The sequence below is a fragment of the Oncorhynchus clarkii genome, chromosome 30, assembly GCF_045791955.1.
Source record: "Oncorhynchus clarkii lewisi isolate Uvic-CL-2024 chromosome 30, UVic_Ocla_1.0, whole genome shotgun sequence".
NCBI lineage: Eukaryota > Metazoa > Chordata > Actinopteri > Salmoniformes > Salmonidae > Oncorhynchus > Oncorhynchus clarkii.
This window is the reverse complement of record NC_092176.1, coordinates 8463806-8480284: the sequence shown is the minus strand read 5'-3', so window position 1 is coordinate 8480284 and position 16479 is coordinate 8463806. Positions and strand designations below refer to the sequence as shown.

The 16479-nt window shown below is 43.0% G+C and overlaps 1 protein-coding gene across 1 annotated transcript; it reads right to left on the bottom strand.

Moving 5' to 3' along the window:
• Nucleotides 1-33: 33 nt before the first annotated feature.
• LOC139389854 (guanine nucleotide-binding protein subunit alpha-14-like) lies at nt 34-14330 on the bottom strand. The gene is made up of 7 exons (XM_071136841.1): nt 13899-14330; nt 3804-3988; nt 3495-3649; nt 2397-2525; nt 1935-2064; nt 1561-1714; nt 34-1336 (listed from the first exon to the last, which is right to left on the bottom strand). The coding sequence occupies exons 1-7, from the start codon at nt 14020-14022 to the stop codon at nt 1146-1148; spliced, it is 1068 nt and encodes a 355-aa protein (XP_070992942.1). The 5' UTR covers nt 14023-14330; the 3' UTR covers nt 34-1145.
• Between the last annotated feature and the right edge of the window lie 2149 nt (nt 14331-16479).

The following is a 16479-nucleotide window of genomic DNA, read 5'->3' as shown; positions in this document are numbered from 1 at the left end:
ATACAATCAGCACATATTTCTCTCTCCAAGTTCTGCTTGACACTTTTTAATCTGAGACGCACCAATAAAAATTGTAAATTTGACTAACAATTTATTGAAATGTAACAATGTAGAAATGACTTAATGCACATATTAAGTAAGTAAATGGTCATAATCTATGAATGGAGAATTCTTTCATGACCAAAAATCGGTTGTTAGGAATACCTATTCATGTTTATGCACTTCGGGGTGAATCCTAACTCCCACTTCAAATTTGAATTTTCACTTAGTTTCCCATTGACAACAACTGAAAATCTGAATCAAGTGGAAGTAAGGATTTGCGCCTAAATTAAGGCGCAAATTCTGGTAAATGTCTCTATAGTTCACTGGAATTATTATGTTATTTCTCTCACAAACAAGGCACTTTAGACTGATTACTTGGCTAAAATATGCACGTCTTCACTGTTTAGATATATGACGGAATACATAAATACAGTATCTGTATGAAAACATTGCATTTTTACGGCCAAGTGTTGCTCACATTTAAGCAAGTAAAAGACTTGGACAAGGACTGAATCCACAATTTCACTTGCACTCTCACTGTCGTCACTCACACTACTGCTCAAGGAAAGACATCCTGAGGAGTGTTGTACGTAATTGCTAGATACGTCAGCTTAACACAGTTCATTTTTATATCAATCAAAATGTGCTATACTTTAACTCCTTCCTCTGTGCTAACTCCACAACAAATAAATTAGTCGTCCATTTCAAGGAAAAAAACATTTTTTGGTACAACGACCATACAATAAAAATCTATTTTACTTAAAATGTAACGTTGGCATCCCTGTCACTATACATATGAGTAGAATTTTCATCCTTTTGAAAAGTTATCTACAGGAGCTTTTATCTTGGTATAGATGCTCAACCTAAAAGGCACCCTGGACAGAAAAACAGCACTACAAATCTGGCAGTCTGAGCATATTCTTCTAGCACATCAATCTGACCTTCCAACCTAACCATATACATCTACTCTCAGGTCTCCTAGCCAGATCCCAGATCTGTATGTGCTTTAACCAACTCATGTCAACGATAGAGAAGTTGGCTGAAGCACATCATCTCGGACCAGTCTAGATGTCTCCTAACCTTGCAGGAGCCCTAGCTCTCCTCTAAACCAGGTTGAACTCCTTGAGGTTGTGTCTGAGGATGGTGTCTTTGACAGCAACAAAGACAAAGCGGATGTTCTCTGTGTCGGTGGCACAGGTGAAGTGAGAGTATACAGTCTTTTCTCGGTCTGGGTTCTGCTCCTGGTACATCTTCAGGATGAACTCCCTGGCTGCTTTAGGGTCATTCTGTGGCCCTGGAAACAAGAGCTTTAGTTATGTCGTGTGTACCTAGAGGAGGTTGTTAGATGAACTACACTTGTGATGCGTAACCTTGCCTGAGACTTGAAAATGTGTTTTTGAGTCATGTGGCAGCCTGGGTTTGATACCAGGTGGGTCAAGTGTGTGTTAAGTAATGTGTTTACTTACTATACACATAAGAATAGAGGTCACACACAACACAAACACTACTAGAGCTTACCGGTGTATTCTGGGAAGTAGTTGACAAGGTGGGAGTGTGTGATCTTCTCCTCTAGGATGTCAGTTTTGTTGAGGAAAAGGATTACAGAAGAGCGCTGGAACCAGGGGTATGTGATGATGGTCTTGAAGAGGGCTTTGCTCTCTTCCATACGGTTCTAGGGGAAATTGATGCACGTACAGTAAGTGGATATGATGGCCCATACTCATCGAATTTGTGAGATACATTTAACTTATGCATTTTAATGTGAGGTACATTTGACTTAATAGCTTATTTTACACATCAATTTTACACGACAGCGTGTTAGCTCAACAAATGCGGCCTGCAAGTGTATCAGGCAAAGGCCCGTGACCGTGCTCTGACTGACGGGAGCTCACCTCATTGTCACACTCAGCCAGCACCTGGTCGTACTCACTAAGCGCCACCAAGAAGATGATGGATGTGACGTTCTCAAAGCAGTGGATCCACTTTCTCCTCTCTGACCTCTGACCCCCCACGTCCACCATCCTGTCACAACAAGCCAATATTTGGAGTGCTGCTTATTGTATACCAATAGACAGACATTTTTGTTGTTTACAAGCAAACTTCTCGTTCGAGTGAAGCGCGTGCATCCTCAACAAAAAAGCTCTGTAGGAGGATAGCTAACGCTGAAGTTGGGATCTTGCTAAACTTGGAGTGATGACCATGAAAACATTCTCTATCCACTCCCATGTAAACACACCCCTTTCTGATTTGGAACTGCCCGCGCAACTTTTCATGACACAGACAGGACATGGGTCTGTAGTGTTTCTCGTATGTAGGACACTCAGTGGCGATTGGAGAACCAAAGTGTCCCTCACCTGAAGATGACGTTTTCCATGTCGAAGGGGTACTCGATGATGCCTGTTGTAGGTACTCGGACCCTCAGGATGTCCTGCTGGGTGGGCAGGTAGGAGGGCTCTGCGATCCTGTCCATGTCACTCAGATAACTGAACAACACATGAAGAAAACGTTTAAGGGAATGATGTGTGCTCGCCAAGAGAAAAGAACAATGATGCCACAACCAATGATCCACACAATTTACATTGGTATACGCTGAAGAAAACCCAGCCAAATATTGTTCATGTAATTAAACAGGGCTTGTTGGCAGCATATTCACATTCCAGTATGAATATTGATTTAGTTCCTTCTAGGGCATGCAGGGAAAACATTGCAGCAGCACAGATTTAATCTTTAATTAAGGGCCATTGAACGGCAGAGTACTGTGCACCTGTCTGGTCAAGGTTGTCACACGCACACAGAGTTTACCCACCTAAACGCCGCCACGCGCATCATCACTGACACACTACGATCTACTCGCTTTCCTGACTCCCTGTCCTGACAAACGTCACCCCCCATACATCCAAGACTCGAAACTACCAACAAAATTATTGAAATAGTCTTCAATGACCCACACCTGACGCTCCAATTTGTAAAGACGCACCCACTGATGACTTCAACACAAATTTCACCTGGACACAAGAGTGAGAGTCACTGGACCTGACAAATAAGCACCGCAACACGACCCACACACAACAGCCCCCTGGTCTCAACCTCCCCAGGAAGGAGTCGTCCACCCTCAATAGGTTAAAGACTGGCCGCGGCCATGCCTCGCCAAACCTCCACCGATAAGGAATAAAAGCTCCCTATGTGCCTGTGGGGTGGAGTAAACCATGCACTACATCCTTGAAGCCTGTCCAATCCACAAACTCAGTGGAAGCCTATTAACCCTCAACACAACAGGACTGGAAGCAACCGCTTAACATTTTTTATGGCTTCGCAGTCTTACGTTATAGTGTCTTTACTTTTTGGCGATAGACATGTTGTCTTTGGCTAAGGCCAAGTTACCTGACCTGTGGTTTTCCTGATCATGATCAGTTCAAGAAAACCTCCTGGCCCTATGACCTAAGTCTACTCACTATTTGGCGGAGTCAGAAAGCTGGTACTCCCTGCGACGGTCGTAGCACTCCTGCACTCCACTGTCCATCCACAGGCTCCTGATGGCGTCCACATGCCCTCTCTCCAGATCATTCACCATGTCCACCTCCACCTCACTCAACATGCTGGCATAGCCCTGGGAGGGAGGGAGGGAGCAAACAAGATGGTTGGGGTGTGTTCCTTGGGGCACGCAATGGAAAATGCTTTAAAACACAAAGACGAAAGTCTTTGGCTCCGTGATCAGGCAGTACTGAGGTAGGGCTGAAGTGTAATGTTGCTGGGATTCTTGCCTTATTCTGGGCCTCAGAGTAGGGGATGTTGAGGGTCTCCATGGCGCGGATCATGGACTGCATGGCAGTGAAGATGTTCTGGTACACCAGCTTGGTGAAGCCGCGCTTGTCCTCCTCTGAGTAGCCCGCCCCATGGATGATTCTCATCTGTTTAATGAAGGTGCTCTTCCCACTCTCTCCAGTACCTGACAGAAAGGAGGGAGGAAAGAGACACGGTTGATCACAATATTTGGCCCAGTCTTACTCCTTGCCCTCATCAATGATGCTGCATAAAAGGCTGCTGACCCTGTGTGTAAATATGTCAGTGACATAAATAGACTTGAAACAAGCAAGCTGCAGCAACCATCAACAATGCAGAAGCAACTAGATACGCTCAGCACCTGGTCCACCAACAGAGACATATCAAAAGCCAAAGTACTCCATCTCATTATCCAACAGGACCTGTACTAGAGCAGTGCAGAGCACGTGGTCTAGTGGTAAAGCTCCTGGCTCTAGATACAGTGTATACCTCTCCCCACCGGAGACAGGGGTTTGATCTCCCTGTCCCCCCTTCCCAATGGCCTGTCTCCCTTTCTCATTCATTCATCATAACTGTCTCAATAAAGTCTACAAAACATATAAGAATTCCAGGTCCGCTGAAGTCACAGGTAAAAACTCAACGTGGTCTTCAGTGAGATGCCAGTAAATGCTACTACTGCTGCAGAGGGAATGTGTAGGGCCCAGGGAAGAGGAGAGGGCCAGGAGAGTAGGGCCCAGGGAAGAGGAGAGGGCCAGGGAAGAGGAGAGGGCCAGGAGAGTAGGGCCCAGGGAAGAGGAGAGGGCCAGGAGAGCAATGCGTGTCCAGCAGATAGAACAGCAGAGCCTGTGACTGTGTAACCCCACCTCTGCTGCTCTATGAATCACCCGCGGTTAACTCTATCACAAACAACCACACCAGGATGTAAACACACACTGAAAAAACCATCCATCCACCATGCTACTGTAAGAACAATGAGCAGTGTGTGTGTCTAGTTGACAAGGAGACCTTAGAGCCAGGGCCTCTGTCCTTTGTATGTATCCCAGCAGCAGTGCTCTAGCAGCACGGCAGCCTTCACTCCCAGCTGTGTTTTTGTTTCTGTGCCTCTGAAAATATTAATCTGGACACATTATATCAGCACTATGGCAGGATTAGGTTGAGCCTCATCCCCCAATCACAGCACTGATACACACACACACACACACATTATCTAATGAGTCGGGCAACAGCAACACATATTAAGTGAACTGCTCTGAGGCCATAAATGATTGACAGATTCATTGATGAATAGAATAGTGACCTTGATCAAAAATATATTATGTGAAGACACTCATAGACCCAAAACAGGGAAGAGCTTACATTGAAGAGCTGTAACGGAGCATGTATTAAACTCTTGTTGCCAACAGATTGTTAGCTTCTCTTGAAGAGGAATTGACCTGGATAGGCAGAGGTGAAAAAGAGATGAAAAAAAGGAAAGAGAGGCGAGAAAGGGGGATGGGGAGAGGAGAGAAGCTTGTTCTTGAGAAGTGTACTGTTTAAAGAGGGGGCCAGCTGGTTAACAGTCTTCTCTCGTTCTGTAAACTGTTTCGCGTCGTTTCTGAGAGGAAGTCAAAGACGGGCTCATTCCTGACCACCATTTAGTCACAGTTCCTGGAGCCCCTCAGGATTTAAACATGTCAGCATAGGAATAAATGCTGGCAACAACACACCAGACACCAACATATTCAGAACAAACGTTCCTCTGTTGCTGGGTCTCCTCTGTCTCTAGCCGCTTGTGAATCCAACGCACCTCACTCAAACACACACCCACCTTCCAGCCAAACATTAAGCTACTCTTGGAGGACAATAGAAGTGGTCTTCAAAAATGCTTCTTGCAGTGTTTGTACGTGTGAGAGTTGAGATGGAGGGTTTCCAAGAGACTAAAAACAAATAAGTAAGTTGTTGCTAAGGAAACTGTATTTGCAGACATCTGTACATAGGCTTTGACAAATTTGAATGAATTTGACTTTCAAAAGTTAGCCAGTCAATATTCTAATGAGAACAACATGAAAACATGTCCTCAATAAGCCGCCAGATCCATCCATCCATCAATCAGACATAATGGGCAGGGACTTGTGCCTGACCATGACCAATCAAAGAGGTCACAGGCACTTGTGAATATTAAGTTGACCAATCAAAAGGGAGAGTTAGCATGTACAACTGTCCAAAGCAGTCAGAGGGGGAGCTGGTATTTGCACTTACCCTCATGATCTATTAAACCATAAAGATACAATATCAATGTTCCATTGAATTATATTTTAAACACTGCACTGGAGCGGGTTGATCCATCCTTTTGCCATTGAGATTAGAAAGTCAGTTTTCCAAATCAATACAATGAGATATTAATATACCAACTTAATTCCATCCATTAGGACCTTCACACAGAGAACAGAACATGATTTAGCTATAGGCCTATACACCTATTTTATGCTTACAGTAATTATGCATTCTTTCAGACCCCTACTTTAAAAAATATAATATAACACAAAGCCCACCACCCATCATTGAAGAACTTTATGATTTCCAGTTGAATACGTTTTTATTCTAGTGTACATTGCTCTCCCTGTCCTTACCACAAAACTCCCCTAGTTCCCCTCATGACAGTTACACTTATACCAAGCAAAATATAAACGCAACATGTAAAGTCTTGGTCCCATGTTTCATGAGCTGAGATAACAGATCCCAGAAATGTTCCACTTGCACAAAAAACATATTTCTGTCAAATGTTGTACAGAAATTTGTTTACATCCCTTTTAGTCAGCATTTATTCTTTGTAAAGACAATCCATCCACCTGACAGGTGTGGCATATCAAGAAGCTGATTAAACAGCATGATCATTACAGAGGTGCACCTTGTGCTGGGGACAATAAAAGACCACAAATAATGTACAGTTGTCATCTCACAACATAATTCCACAGATGTCTCAAGTTGAGGGAGTGTGCAATTGGCATGCTGGCTGCAGGAATGTTCACCAGAGCTGTTGCCAGACAATTCAATGTTAATTTCTCTACCATAAGTCAAAAACCATCTCAGGGAAGCTCATCTGTGTGCTCGTCGTCCTCACCAGGGTCTTGACCTGACTGCAGTTTGGCATCGTAACCGACTTTACTTGCCAAATGCTCACCTTCAATGGCCACTGGAACGTTGGAGAAGTGTGCTCTTCATGAATTTCAACTGTACCGGACAGATGGCAGACAGGGTGCATGGTGTCGTGTGGGTGAGTGGTTCGCTGATGTCAACGTTGTGAACAGGTTGCCCCATGGTGGCAATGCGGTTATGGTAAGGTCAGGCATAAGCTACGGACAACGAACACAATTGCATTTTAGCGATGGCAATTTGAATGCACAGAGATACTGTGACACAGAGATCCTGAGGTCCATTGTCGTGCCATTCATCCGCCGCCATCACCTCATGTTTTAAAAATGTCCCAGTTCTTCCATGGCCTGTATACTCACCAGACATGAGCATGTTTGGGATGCCCTGGATTGATGTATACGACAGTGTGTTCCAGTTCCCGCCAATATCCAGCAACAACATTCCACAGGCCACAATCAACAGCCTGATCTATCTTTATGCAAAGGAGATGTGTCACGCTGCATGAGGCAAATGGTGGTCACACCAGATACTGACTGGTGTTCTGATCCACAACCTACCTTTTTTTTTTAAGGTATCTGTGACCAACAGGTGCATGGTTGTATTCCCAATCATGTGAAATACTTAGATTAGGGCCTAATTTATTTATTTAAATTGACTGATTTCCTTATATGAACTGTAAATCTTAGAAATTGTTGCATGTTGCGTTTCTATTTTTGTTCAGTATACATGCAGCATCCCATCCATGCAGAAAACTCTTGATTTGACCATTTCTATTGGCCATTGACTTCAAAAATATATAGTAGATGATTGTTGATGATGAATTATACTGGAAACTGTTCACTCTCAATGATTCCTGATCTTGAGTCAAAAAAAATTAACACCAGGAAGATAAAGTTGGTAATTATTTGGCTACCCAGCATCACTAAAGGGAAAAGTGTGTAAACTAACAATGTTGGACCTGCAGTTAAAAAGGGCTAGCCTGACTACCCATCCACAAACGCCACACCCACTAGCCTTTCTTATGGAGTGATTGCTAGAGCAGAGGAATCAAATTCAGAATGAGTCCTCAGGCCAAAAAATGGGCTGCATAAGAACCTACATTTGTGCGTGTGAACAATCTTGCGTGCGTGTGTGTTACTGTAATGGCCAATCTGTTGGGCAAAGAGAAGTGTGTGTGTGGTGTGAGGGTGATGCTCTGTAGACTGTCAGAGGTTCTGTCTGTGGTTGTTTGGACATGTTTATCGGCTCTCTCAGCTCCTCTCTGCAGACCCCATCACACACTCTCGCTGCTAGCATTCCTCTCCGAGTCCTACTGCAAGAACACCACGTCCTCACATACTACCAGCCTGAGCTGGTTCAACAAATATGTTGTATGAATGTACAGTGCATTCAGAAAGTATTCAGGCCCCTTCCCTTTTTCCACATTTTGTTTCGTCACAGCTTCATTCTTAAATGGATTCAATTCATTGTTTTCCTCAACAATCTACACACAATACTCCATAATGACAAAGTGAAAACAGGTTTAAAAAAATAAGAAAAACCTTATTTACAGACTTTGCTATGAGACTTGAAATTGAACTCAGGTGCATCTCGTTTTAATTGATCATTGTTTTTACAACTTTATTGGAGTCCACCTGTGGTAAATTCATTTAATTGGACATGAATTGGAAAGGTAGACACCTGTCTGTATAAGGTCCCATAGTTGACAGTGCATGTCAGAGCAAAAGCAAGCCATGAGGTCCAAGGAATTGTCTGTAAAGCTCAGAGACAGGAGTGCGTTGAGGCAGAGATCTGGGGAAGGAGACCAAAACATTTCTGCAGCATTGAAGGTCCCCAAGAACACAGTGGCCTCCATCATTCTTAAATGAAAAACATTTGGAACCACCAAGACTCTTCCTAGAGCTGGCCGCCCATCCAAACTGAGCAATCGGGGGAGAAGGGCTTTGGTCATCTACAGAGTTCCTCTGTGGAGATGGCAGAACCTTCCAGAAGGACAACCATCCATGCAGCACTCCACCAATCAGGCCTTTATGGTAGAGTGGCCAGACGGAAGCCACTCTTCAGTAAAAGGCACATGACAGCCCACTTTAAGTTTGCCTAAAGGACTCTGACCATAAGAAACAAGATTCTCTGATCTGATGAATCCAAGATTGAACTCATTAGCCTGAATGCCAAGCATCACGTCTGGAGGAAACCTGGCACCATCCCTATGGTCAATAATGGAGGTTTGTTAGCAGTGTCCAAACCTGGCACCATCTCCTTCACCAAATCCAGACAGCTTATGTTCTGAAAGAGCTGCAAAATCACAAACTGTTATATACCTATATCCATCCTGCCCTGCCTTTCTAAAATCTTCGAAAGCCAAGTTAAGAAACAGATCACCGAACACTTCGATTCCCAACGTACCTTCTCCACTATGCAATTTGGTTTCCGAGCTGGTCACAGGTGCACCTCAGCCACGCTCAAGGTCGATAAAAGACAGTACTGTGCAGCCGTCTTCACTGACCTGGCCAAGGCTTTCGACTCTGTCAATCACCGCATTCTTATCGGCAGACTCAATAGCCTTGGCTTCTCAAATGACTGCCTTGCCTGGTTCACCAACTACTTCTCAGATAGAGTGTTAATGCTAAATTGTAATTATTTTGCCTCTATGGCCTATTTATTGCCTTACCTCCCTACTCTTCTACATTTGCACACACTGTACATAGATTTTTCTATTGTGTTATTGACTGTACACTTGTTTATGTGTAACTCTGTGTTGTTGTTTTTGTCACACTGCTTTGCTTTATCATGGCCAGGTCACAGTTGTAAATGAGAACTTGTTCTCAACTGGCCTACCTTGTTAAATAAAGGTGGAAGCATCATGCTGTGGGAATGTTTTTCAACGGCAGGGACTGGGAGATTGAGGGAACGAAAGAAAAGTACAGAGAGATCCTTGATGAAAACCTGCTCCAGAGCGCTCAGGACCTCAGACTGGGGGGGAAGGTTCACCTTCCAACAGGACAACGACCCTAAGCACACAGCCAAGACAACGCAGGAGTGGCTTGGGGACAAGTCTCTGAATGTCCTTGAGTGGCCCAGCCAGAGCCTGGACTTGAACCCGATCGAACATCTCTGGAGAGGCCTGAAAATAGCTGTGCAGCGACATTCCCATTCTAACCTGACAGAGCTTGAGAGGATCTGCAGAGAAGAATGAGAGAAACTTCCCAAATTCAGGTGTGCCAAGCTTGTAGCGTCATACCCAAGAAGACTCGAGGCTGTAATCGCTGCCAAAGGTGCTTCAACAAAGTAGTAAATAATCAGAATACCTATGTAAACGTGATAATTCTGTTTTTTCCGCAAACATTTCAGAAAACCTGATTTTGCTTTGTCATTATGGGCTATTGTGTGTAGATTTAAGATGGGAAAAACAAACTATTTAATACATTTTAGAATAAGGCTGTAATGTAACAAAATGTTGAAAAAGTCAAGGGGTCTGAATACTTTCCAAATGCACTGTATGTTTGAGCACATCACTGTAACATTTTCTCTGACTGAATCTCTAATATAGGATGTGAAGGCATGGTGCTGAATTTGATTCAGTCGGCCAGGCAGTCTCAACAGAGAGACAAGGGTCAAAGGTTAAGATTTCATAGCAATGTTTGGAGAAGCAGGCAGGAGATTTAAGGGTACTGTCCAGAAACAACCCCTAGTCCCTACCCCCTAGACAATTGTCGCGATCTGAGAGGATGTGACAGGTTTAAGCGATATGACAGTAGCTCCAACTTGCCCTCTAATAGGCTACTAGAAATTATGTTGTATTGCTTACACCTGTCCAATCCTCTCAGATATGTATAGAATTTGGGACATCTATTCTGTAACTTTACAGTGCAATTTTAAAAGTTGCCTGTGTGTTTGCCTGATAGTTCAAATCATCCGAAAGTATCTACATTTGATTGTGAAGCTCAACAAAGTCACTTATAGATGATTTGAACATGCTAATATCGGTTCCATGACTTGAATGGGAGTTGTGCCACAAATGCTAAAACATTAGCATTTGGAACCCGCACCAGGGAAACTAAACCAAAGCATGGATTTCTGGCCTACCTTGTCCATAGGCTGCTTATAGGGTAAGGAAACAAATATGTCATTTTGTCATTTGAACTATCCCTTTAGCATCCCGTGTTTAGAAGTTGACATGTCAGGTTATAGTTCAAAGAATTATGAATTCTTTTGAAAATATATACAAAGGTAAATTATCATTTCTACAGTTTCTATCTGGTTTAAGTTAAACTTTTAGTAGTTTGTTTGAACCAAAACCAAAAACATTCTAAAAGAGATTCAGCCTATTATTTTCTTACTACGGCGACCATGACGGATTGAATTGGATTTCAGCCCTCATCTGGAGCGCACGGTCATATGTTATGCACCATTGGTTTACACGGTGATGTAATAGTGAAATAGGGTTATTACCATACCAGTAGTACCACTGTGGTTACCACCACCAGTCAGTCCGCTTCCCTGTCTATCTGTCTGCCCAGCTGGCCCCTCCCCCGCTCAGAGGAGCATTCAGCTGTGGGCATTACTGGCATTAGCTATAACCATAACCACCAGCTTGCCCCCCTGACCACAGAAACAGACACACAAACCTCCACTTCCTCATTTGTGGGAGCTAAGGTGTGAGGACAGTAGCCTACACAAAACCCTGCTGCAGAATCTGTATAGTCTCTTACTGAAGTGTGAGGAGGCAGATGCTGGTGTAAAAACAGAGGTGGATCCATTGAACCACACTCACGTGAAAAGTAAGTTCCCTTGCCTGCGGTGATGACTGATGCCCTCTGTTCACCAATGCTAACAAGCAATTGTTCAAAGTGTTACACAATACACATGGTGATCATATGTAGGTCTGGCCCAGACAGCCTGCAGTGTCAACCTTTTCATCATGCGCTGAATGTCTCCCATGAGTTTTACTGTGGGCAGTCACTGGTCTAATGACACCTTCAGGGACATGTAGTGGCTCACACACTTCTCAAACACACACTGGACAGAAGAGCACCATCTAAGGTGTTTCCTTATAACACAACTAGGCCTATGTTGGTCTGCTTTATGGCAAACAAAGATATTCAAGTTGTAGACATGTCTGTGATACATTCTGATGTGATTCTTAACATAAGATATGGCTTTTATAATGGTTTTGTGGTGTTTAACAGGTGAATATCTATCGGAAACACAAGATATCCAGTGTTTATGACATTTAAATAAAAGTTGTTTATATGACAATGTGCGTTTACAAGCCCTTCTTTTTTTCACTCTAGACTTTCGGGTGTGTGATTAGAGCACACTTTCCAGGAGCGTTGATCAGGCAAAACTGAAATGATACTCTCAGCTGTATTTGCATGACTTTGCATGAGAAAATAACCGTGGTACACCAGCTACCTGCGACTACAAACACATCGGTAGGCCAACGCCCCAAGGCAAGGCACCAACATTTCGTAATTGAAAGCTTTGCAGTTAATTATTATTAGTTGTTAGCAAATAGCAAAATAAGCTATTCTATTTGTTGACAATGAAAGTGAAACCATCACATTTTTTTCATCAATACAATTTCATTCACCTCGAATGGGTGCAAAGTAACACCAATAATGTACGGTTAAGGAGCAGGAACCCTAACTCTAACTCTATAAAGGTGTGTAGTAATTTAACCTTTTGTTTTTTGAAAATGATTTCTCGATGATATGAAAGTTCAGTACCAAATGTCTCCAAAACCGTATTGCAAGTGAGGCGTATTGACATTGAGACAGAGCTTCTGGGCAGCGTCGGTGCATTTGCCCCGGATGGCAGACAGGTTCGTAAATACAACGGTATATGTTTAACATTGCTGTCTATGAATGGGCTAGTTGCAAAGGCGCCTTCTATCTGAGCAGCACAACTGTTTAGTAAGCCTTGGCAATATTTTTTTTTAAAGTTATGCTTAATAGCCTAGAAAAAAAGTGTGAGTGCCTAGGCTATGTTGAGAAGTTGTGCAGTGCTGACATTATAGAACAATGTGGAACAACTGTGCCAAGCTCAGTGAACAGTGCCAGAGCGCACCACAACCACATCCGGTAAGGGAGGGTGAAGTCTGGGTGAAGGAAATGAAATTAAAAGGAGATAAAAAAAAGGAATGTGCTCCCATGTCTGCACAGCATGGACACATTATAGGCCTATTACTTAATATATTAAATGTGTTATAGTCTAACATCACTGTGATAGCCTAGCCTACTGATCCTTTCCTCACCTGACTTGACACCTATGGCCAGGTGTGGTCCACGTTTTGCCTAGTAGCCAATTTTGAAACTTGGTTGTACATCAGCAGTTTTCCTCTTGTTATATCTCCTTCACTGACAGTCACTCAATTGGCCCATGTCAGTAATGTTGGGGGGATAAATTAGTCTATTTAGTCTAACTAAACCAGCTATCTAAACTTGTAGTTAACATGAATTACTGACTGGGCACACAGGGCACCTGCTCAGGGGCCCAGACATCCAGGGGACCCACACTTAACATGTCATAAATCATAGTAACATGTGTAGAATTGCAGGACATCTGCTCTAAAACTGCAACAATAAAAACATTATGTCAAGCAAACTTATTTGTTTACCATTTGCTAATAAAATACCTTCTCCTCTGTACATATTCAATTATAGTTTTTAATCCAGGTACTCAGTTAGTGTGAGTTAATGTGTAGCAGTTATAGCTAATAGGCTATGTGTTTGTAGATCGACTGAGGTGAATGAAGCTGCAGCAACCAATATGATTGATAATGGCTGGGGTCATTTTTGCTCTTCTCCAAATAGCATTTTAACGTTTTTAAATTGTATAGAAATTAAGTAAATGAGCTTCAACTTTCTTCAAATGTAATGGACCCTGGCTACAGCCGTGGCTATGCACTAAGCAGTGTGATTAACAGATGTGATAGCTCTCACCTAATAGCAGCAGTTTGAGTTCCCTGCGCGAGTCTTTCTTGTCCCGCCGCAGCTGCCTGTCAATCTCCTGATTGATTCTCTGATTCTCCTTCTCCTCGGCCGACATACAACATCCAGCCATCATTGACGCAGTCACTGTCCAATGTCCCCTCTGTTTGCACTTACAGCACTGGAGAAGATGGAGCAGTAGACACGGGAGTCCCAATGAAAGGCCAACCTGTCTGTCCAATTAGTTCCTCCCGGTCGGAATGCGCATAGCAAATAAATTGTTATTTTCTTTTTCCCGTTTGATCTTCCTGTCTGAAGTTCCCGGAATCGTCTCCTTCCCAGTTGTCGGTATAGGAATACTAACCTCCTGCTCTACAGGTAACAGCTACACGCTGTGGGTGAACGTTAGACTGGCAGTGCGCATATTTCCTAGCGCTTGGTCACATCCTGAACTTTATCCAAGGCAGTAGAAGGACACATCTCCACCGGGGCGGGGACGGGCGCGCCTACAGTAGATGCCCGACTATGATATAGTTACTTACAAGGAGCCTGCAGGAAGCAGGGCCGGTTCTAGCCTTTGAGGGCCCTAAGCAAAGTTTGGTTGGGGGCCCCCCACCTTGCACAAAATATTTTAGCAGCTCCCCTGTTGATGGTGGAGAGGAAAGTTCATTTCCTGCAATTCTACACATTTTGCCATGGGGCGTAGAGAAAATGTGGCAGTTTTAAAGCACATTTTCTGCATTTCTACCAAATTTGCCATGAGTCAGAGGGAAACATTTAGCAGTTTTAAAGGAAATTTCCTGCAATTCTAGCCATTTTGGAATGACTTATGCCTTGTCGATATTGTATCTGAGTTAGAATGACTAACAAAATCAATGGGGCTCCCTGGAGGAAAGGCCCTGTGAGCTGGTAGGTATTCGGCCAGGATTACTATAAATTTAGATAGCTGGCTAGATTAACTAACAATGTAAAAATTGGTAGATGACATGGCTAATTAAGTGACTGTCAGTGACTGACATGACAAAATAAAAACTGCTAATGAAATGACACCTGGTGTATTCTACTATTCTATCACTCAATAGTAAGTTAAGACCCCGACTCCAGTTCCTAAAATATATACACAAAAGTTTTAGAACACCTACCGATTCAAGAGTTTTCTTTATTTTTACTATTTTCTACATTGTAGAATAACAGTGAAGACATCAAAACTATGAAATAACACATCATGGAATAATGTAGTAACCAAAAAAGTGTTAAGCAAATCAAAATATATTTTATATTTGAGATTCTTCAAAGTAACCACCCTTTGCCTTGATGACAACTTTGCATACTTTTGGCATTCTCTCAACCAGCTTCACCTGGAATGCTTTTCCAACAGTCTTGAAGGAGTTCCCACATATGCTGAGCACTTGTTGGCTGCTTTTCCTTCACTCTGTGGTCCGACTCATCTCAAACCATCTCAATTGGGTTGAGGTCGGGTGATTGTGGAGGCCAGGTCATCTGATGCAGCACTCCATCACTCTCCTTCTTGGTCAAATTGCCCTTACACAGCCTGGAAGTGTGCTTCGGGTCATTGTCCTGTTGAAAAATAAATGATAGCCAGATGTGATGCAAACCAGATGGGATGGCGTATCGCTGCAGAATGCTGTGGTAGCCATGCTGGTTAAGTGTGCCTTGAATTCTAAATAAATCACAGACAGTGTCACCAGCAAAGCACCCCACACAATCACACCTCCTCCTACATGCTTCACAGTGGGAACCACACATGCGGAGATCATCCGTTCACTTACTCTATGTCTGACAAAGACCTGGCGGTTGGAACCAAAAATCGCAAATTTGGACTCATCAGACAAAAGGACAGATTTCCACCGGTCTAAAATCCATTTCTCGTGTTTCTTGGCCAAGCAAGTCTTTTCTTATTATTTATGTCCTTTAGTAGTGGTTTATTTGCAGCAATTCGACCATGATTCCATGTGTTATTTCATAGTTTTGATGTCTTCACTATTATTCTACAATGTAGAAAATAGTACAAATAATGAAAAACGCTTGAATGAGTAGGTGTTTTCAAACTTTTGACTGGTACTGCATATCTTTTTTTATTGTTCAGGGGCCCACTTATGCCTGGAACCAGCCCTGGCAGGAAGCACTGTAATGGAACAATATTTGACCTGGCCAATTGGATATCTAGGACCACATGACAAAAGGATAACAGGAACACTACATCAAGACTCCCAATTTACAGTCTTCCTGCTTTAGAAATAAGATTAGTTGAAATCTTTGTTTGGGCTAATTATATTAAGTCTAACATTTCAATCAAATGTAACATAAATATGAGTCCTCTTGAACTCCTCTGCAGGGTTTACCTGTCTGTCGCACTAAGCCAGTCACCTCACAAGGTAAATATCCGGCAAGTGACTCCAGGATAGGAGTTCTTTATGGTATCTTTATCTCTATGTATGTGTGTGTGTGTGTGTTGCAAATTAATTGTAGGAAAATACTTTGCTGTACTCACTTTATTTGTCTTCCCTGGGAAACGTTCTAGCTGGCTTCCTATCCTTCTGGTCTGTGTGAATACTGAAACATGTTCACAGAG

Bases quoted from the DNA above. Each gene is read 5' to 3' on its own strand.
- LOC139389854 (XM_071136841.1), bottom strand. From the start codon at position 14,022: ATGATGGCTGGATGTTGTATGTCGGCCGAGGAGAAGGAGAATCAGAGA. The intron at 1,715-1,934 runs GTGAGCTCCCGT...AATTTCCCCTAG, and splicing joins TGGCTGAGTGTGACAATGAG to AACCGTATGGAAGAGAGCAA. The intron at 1,337-1,560 runs GTAAGCTCTAGT...TCTTGTTTCCAG, and splicing joins CTACTTCCCAGAATACACCG to GGCCACAGAATGACCCTAAA.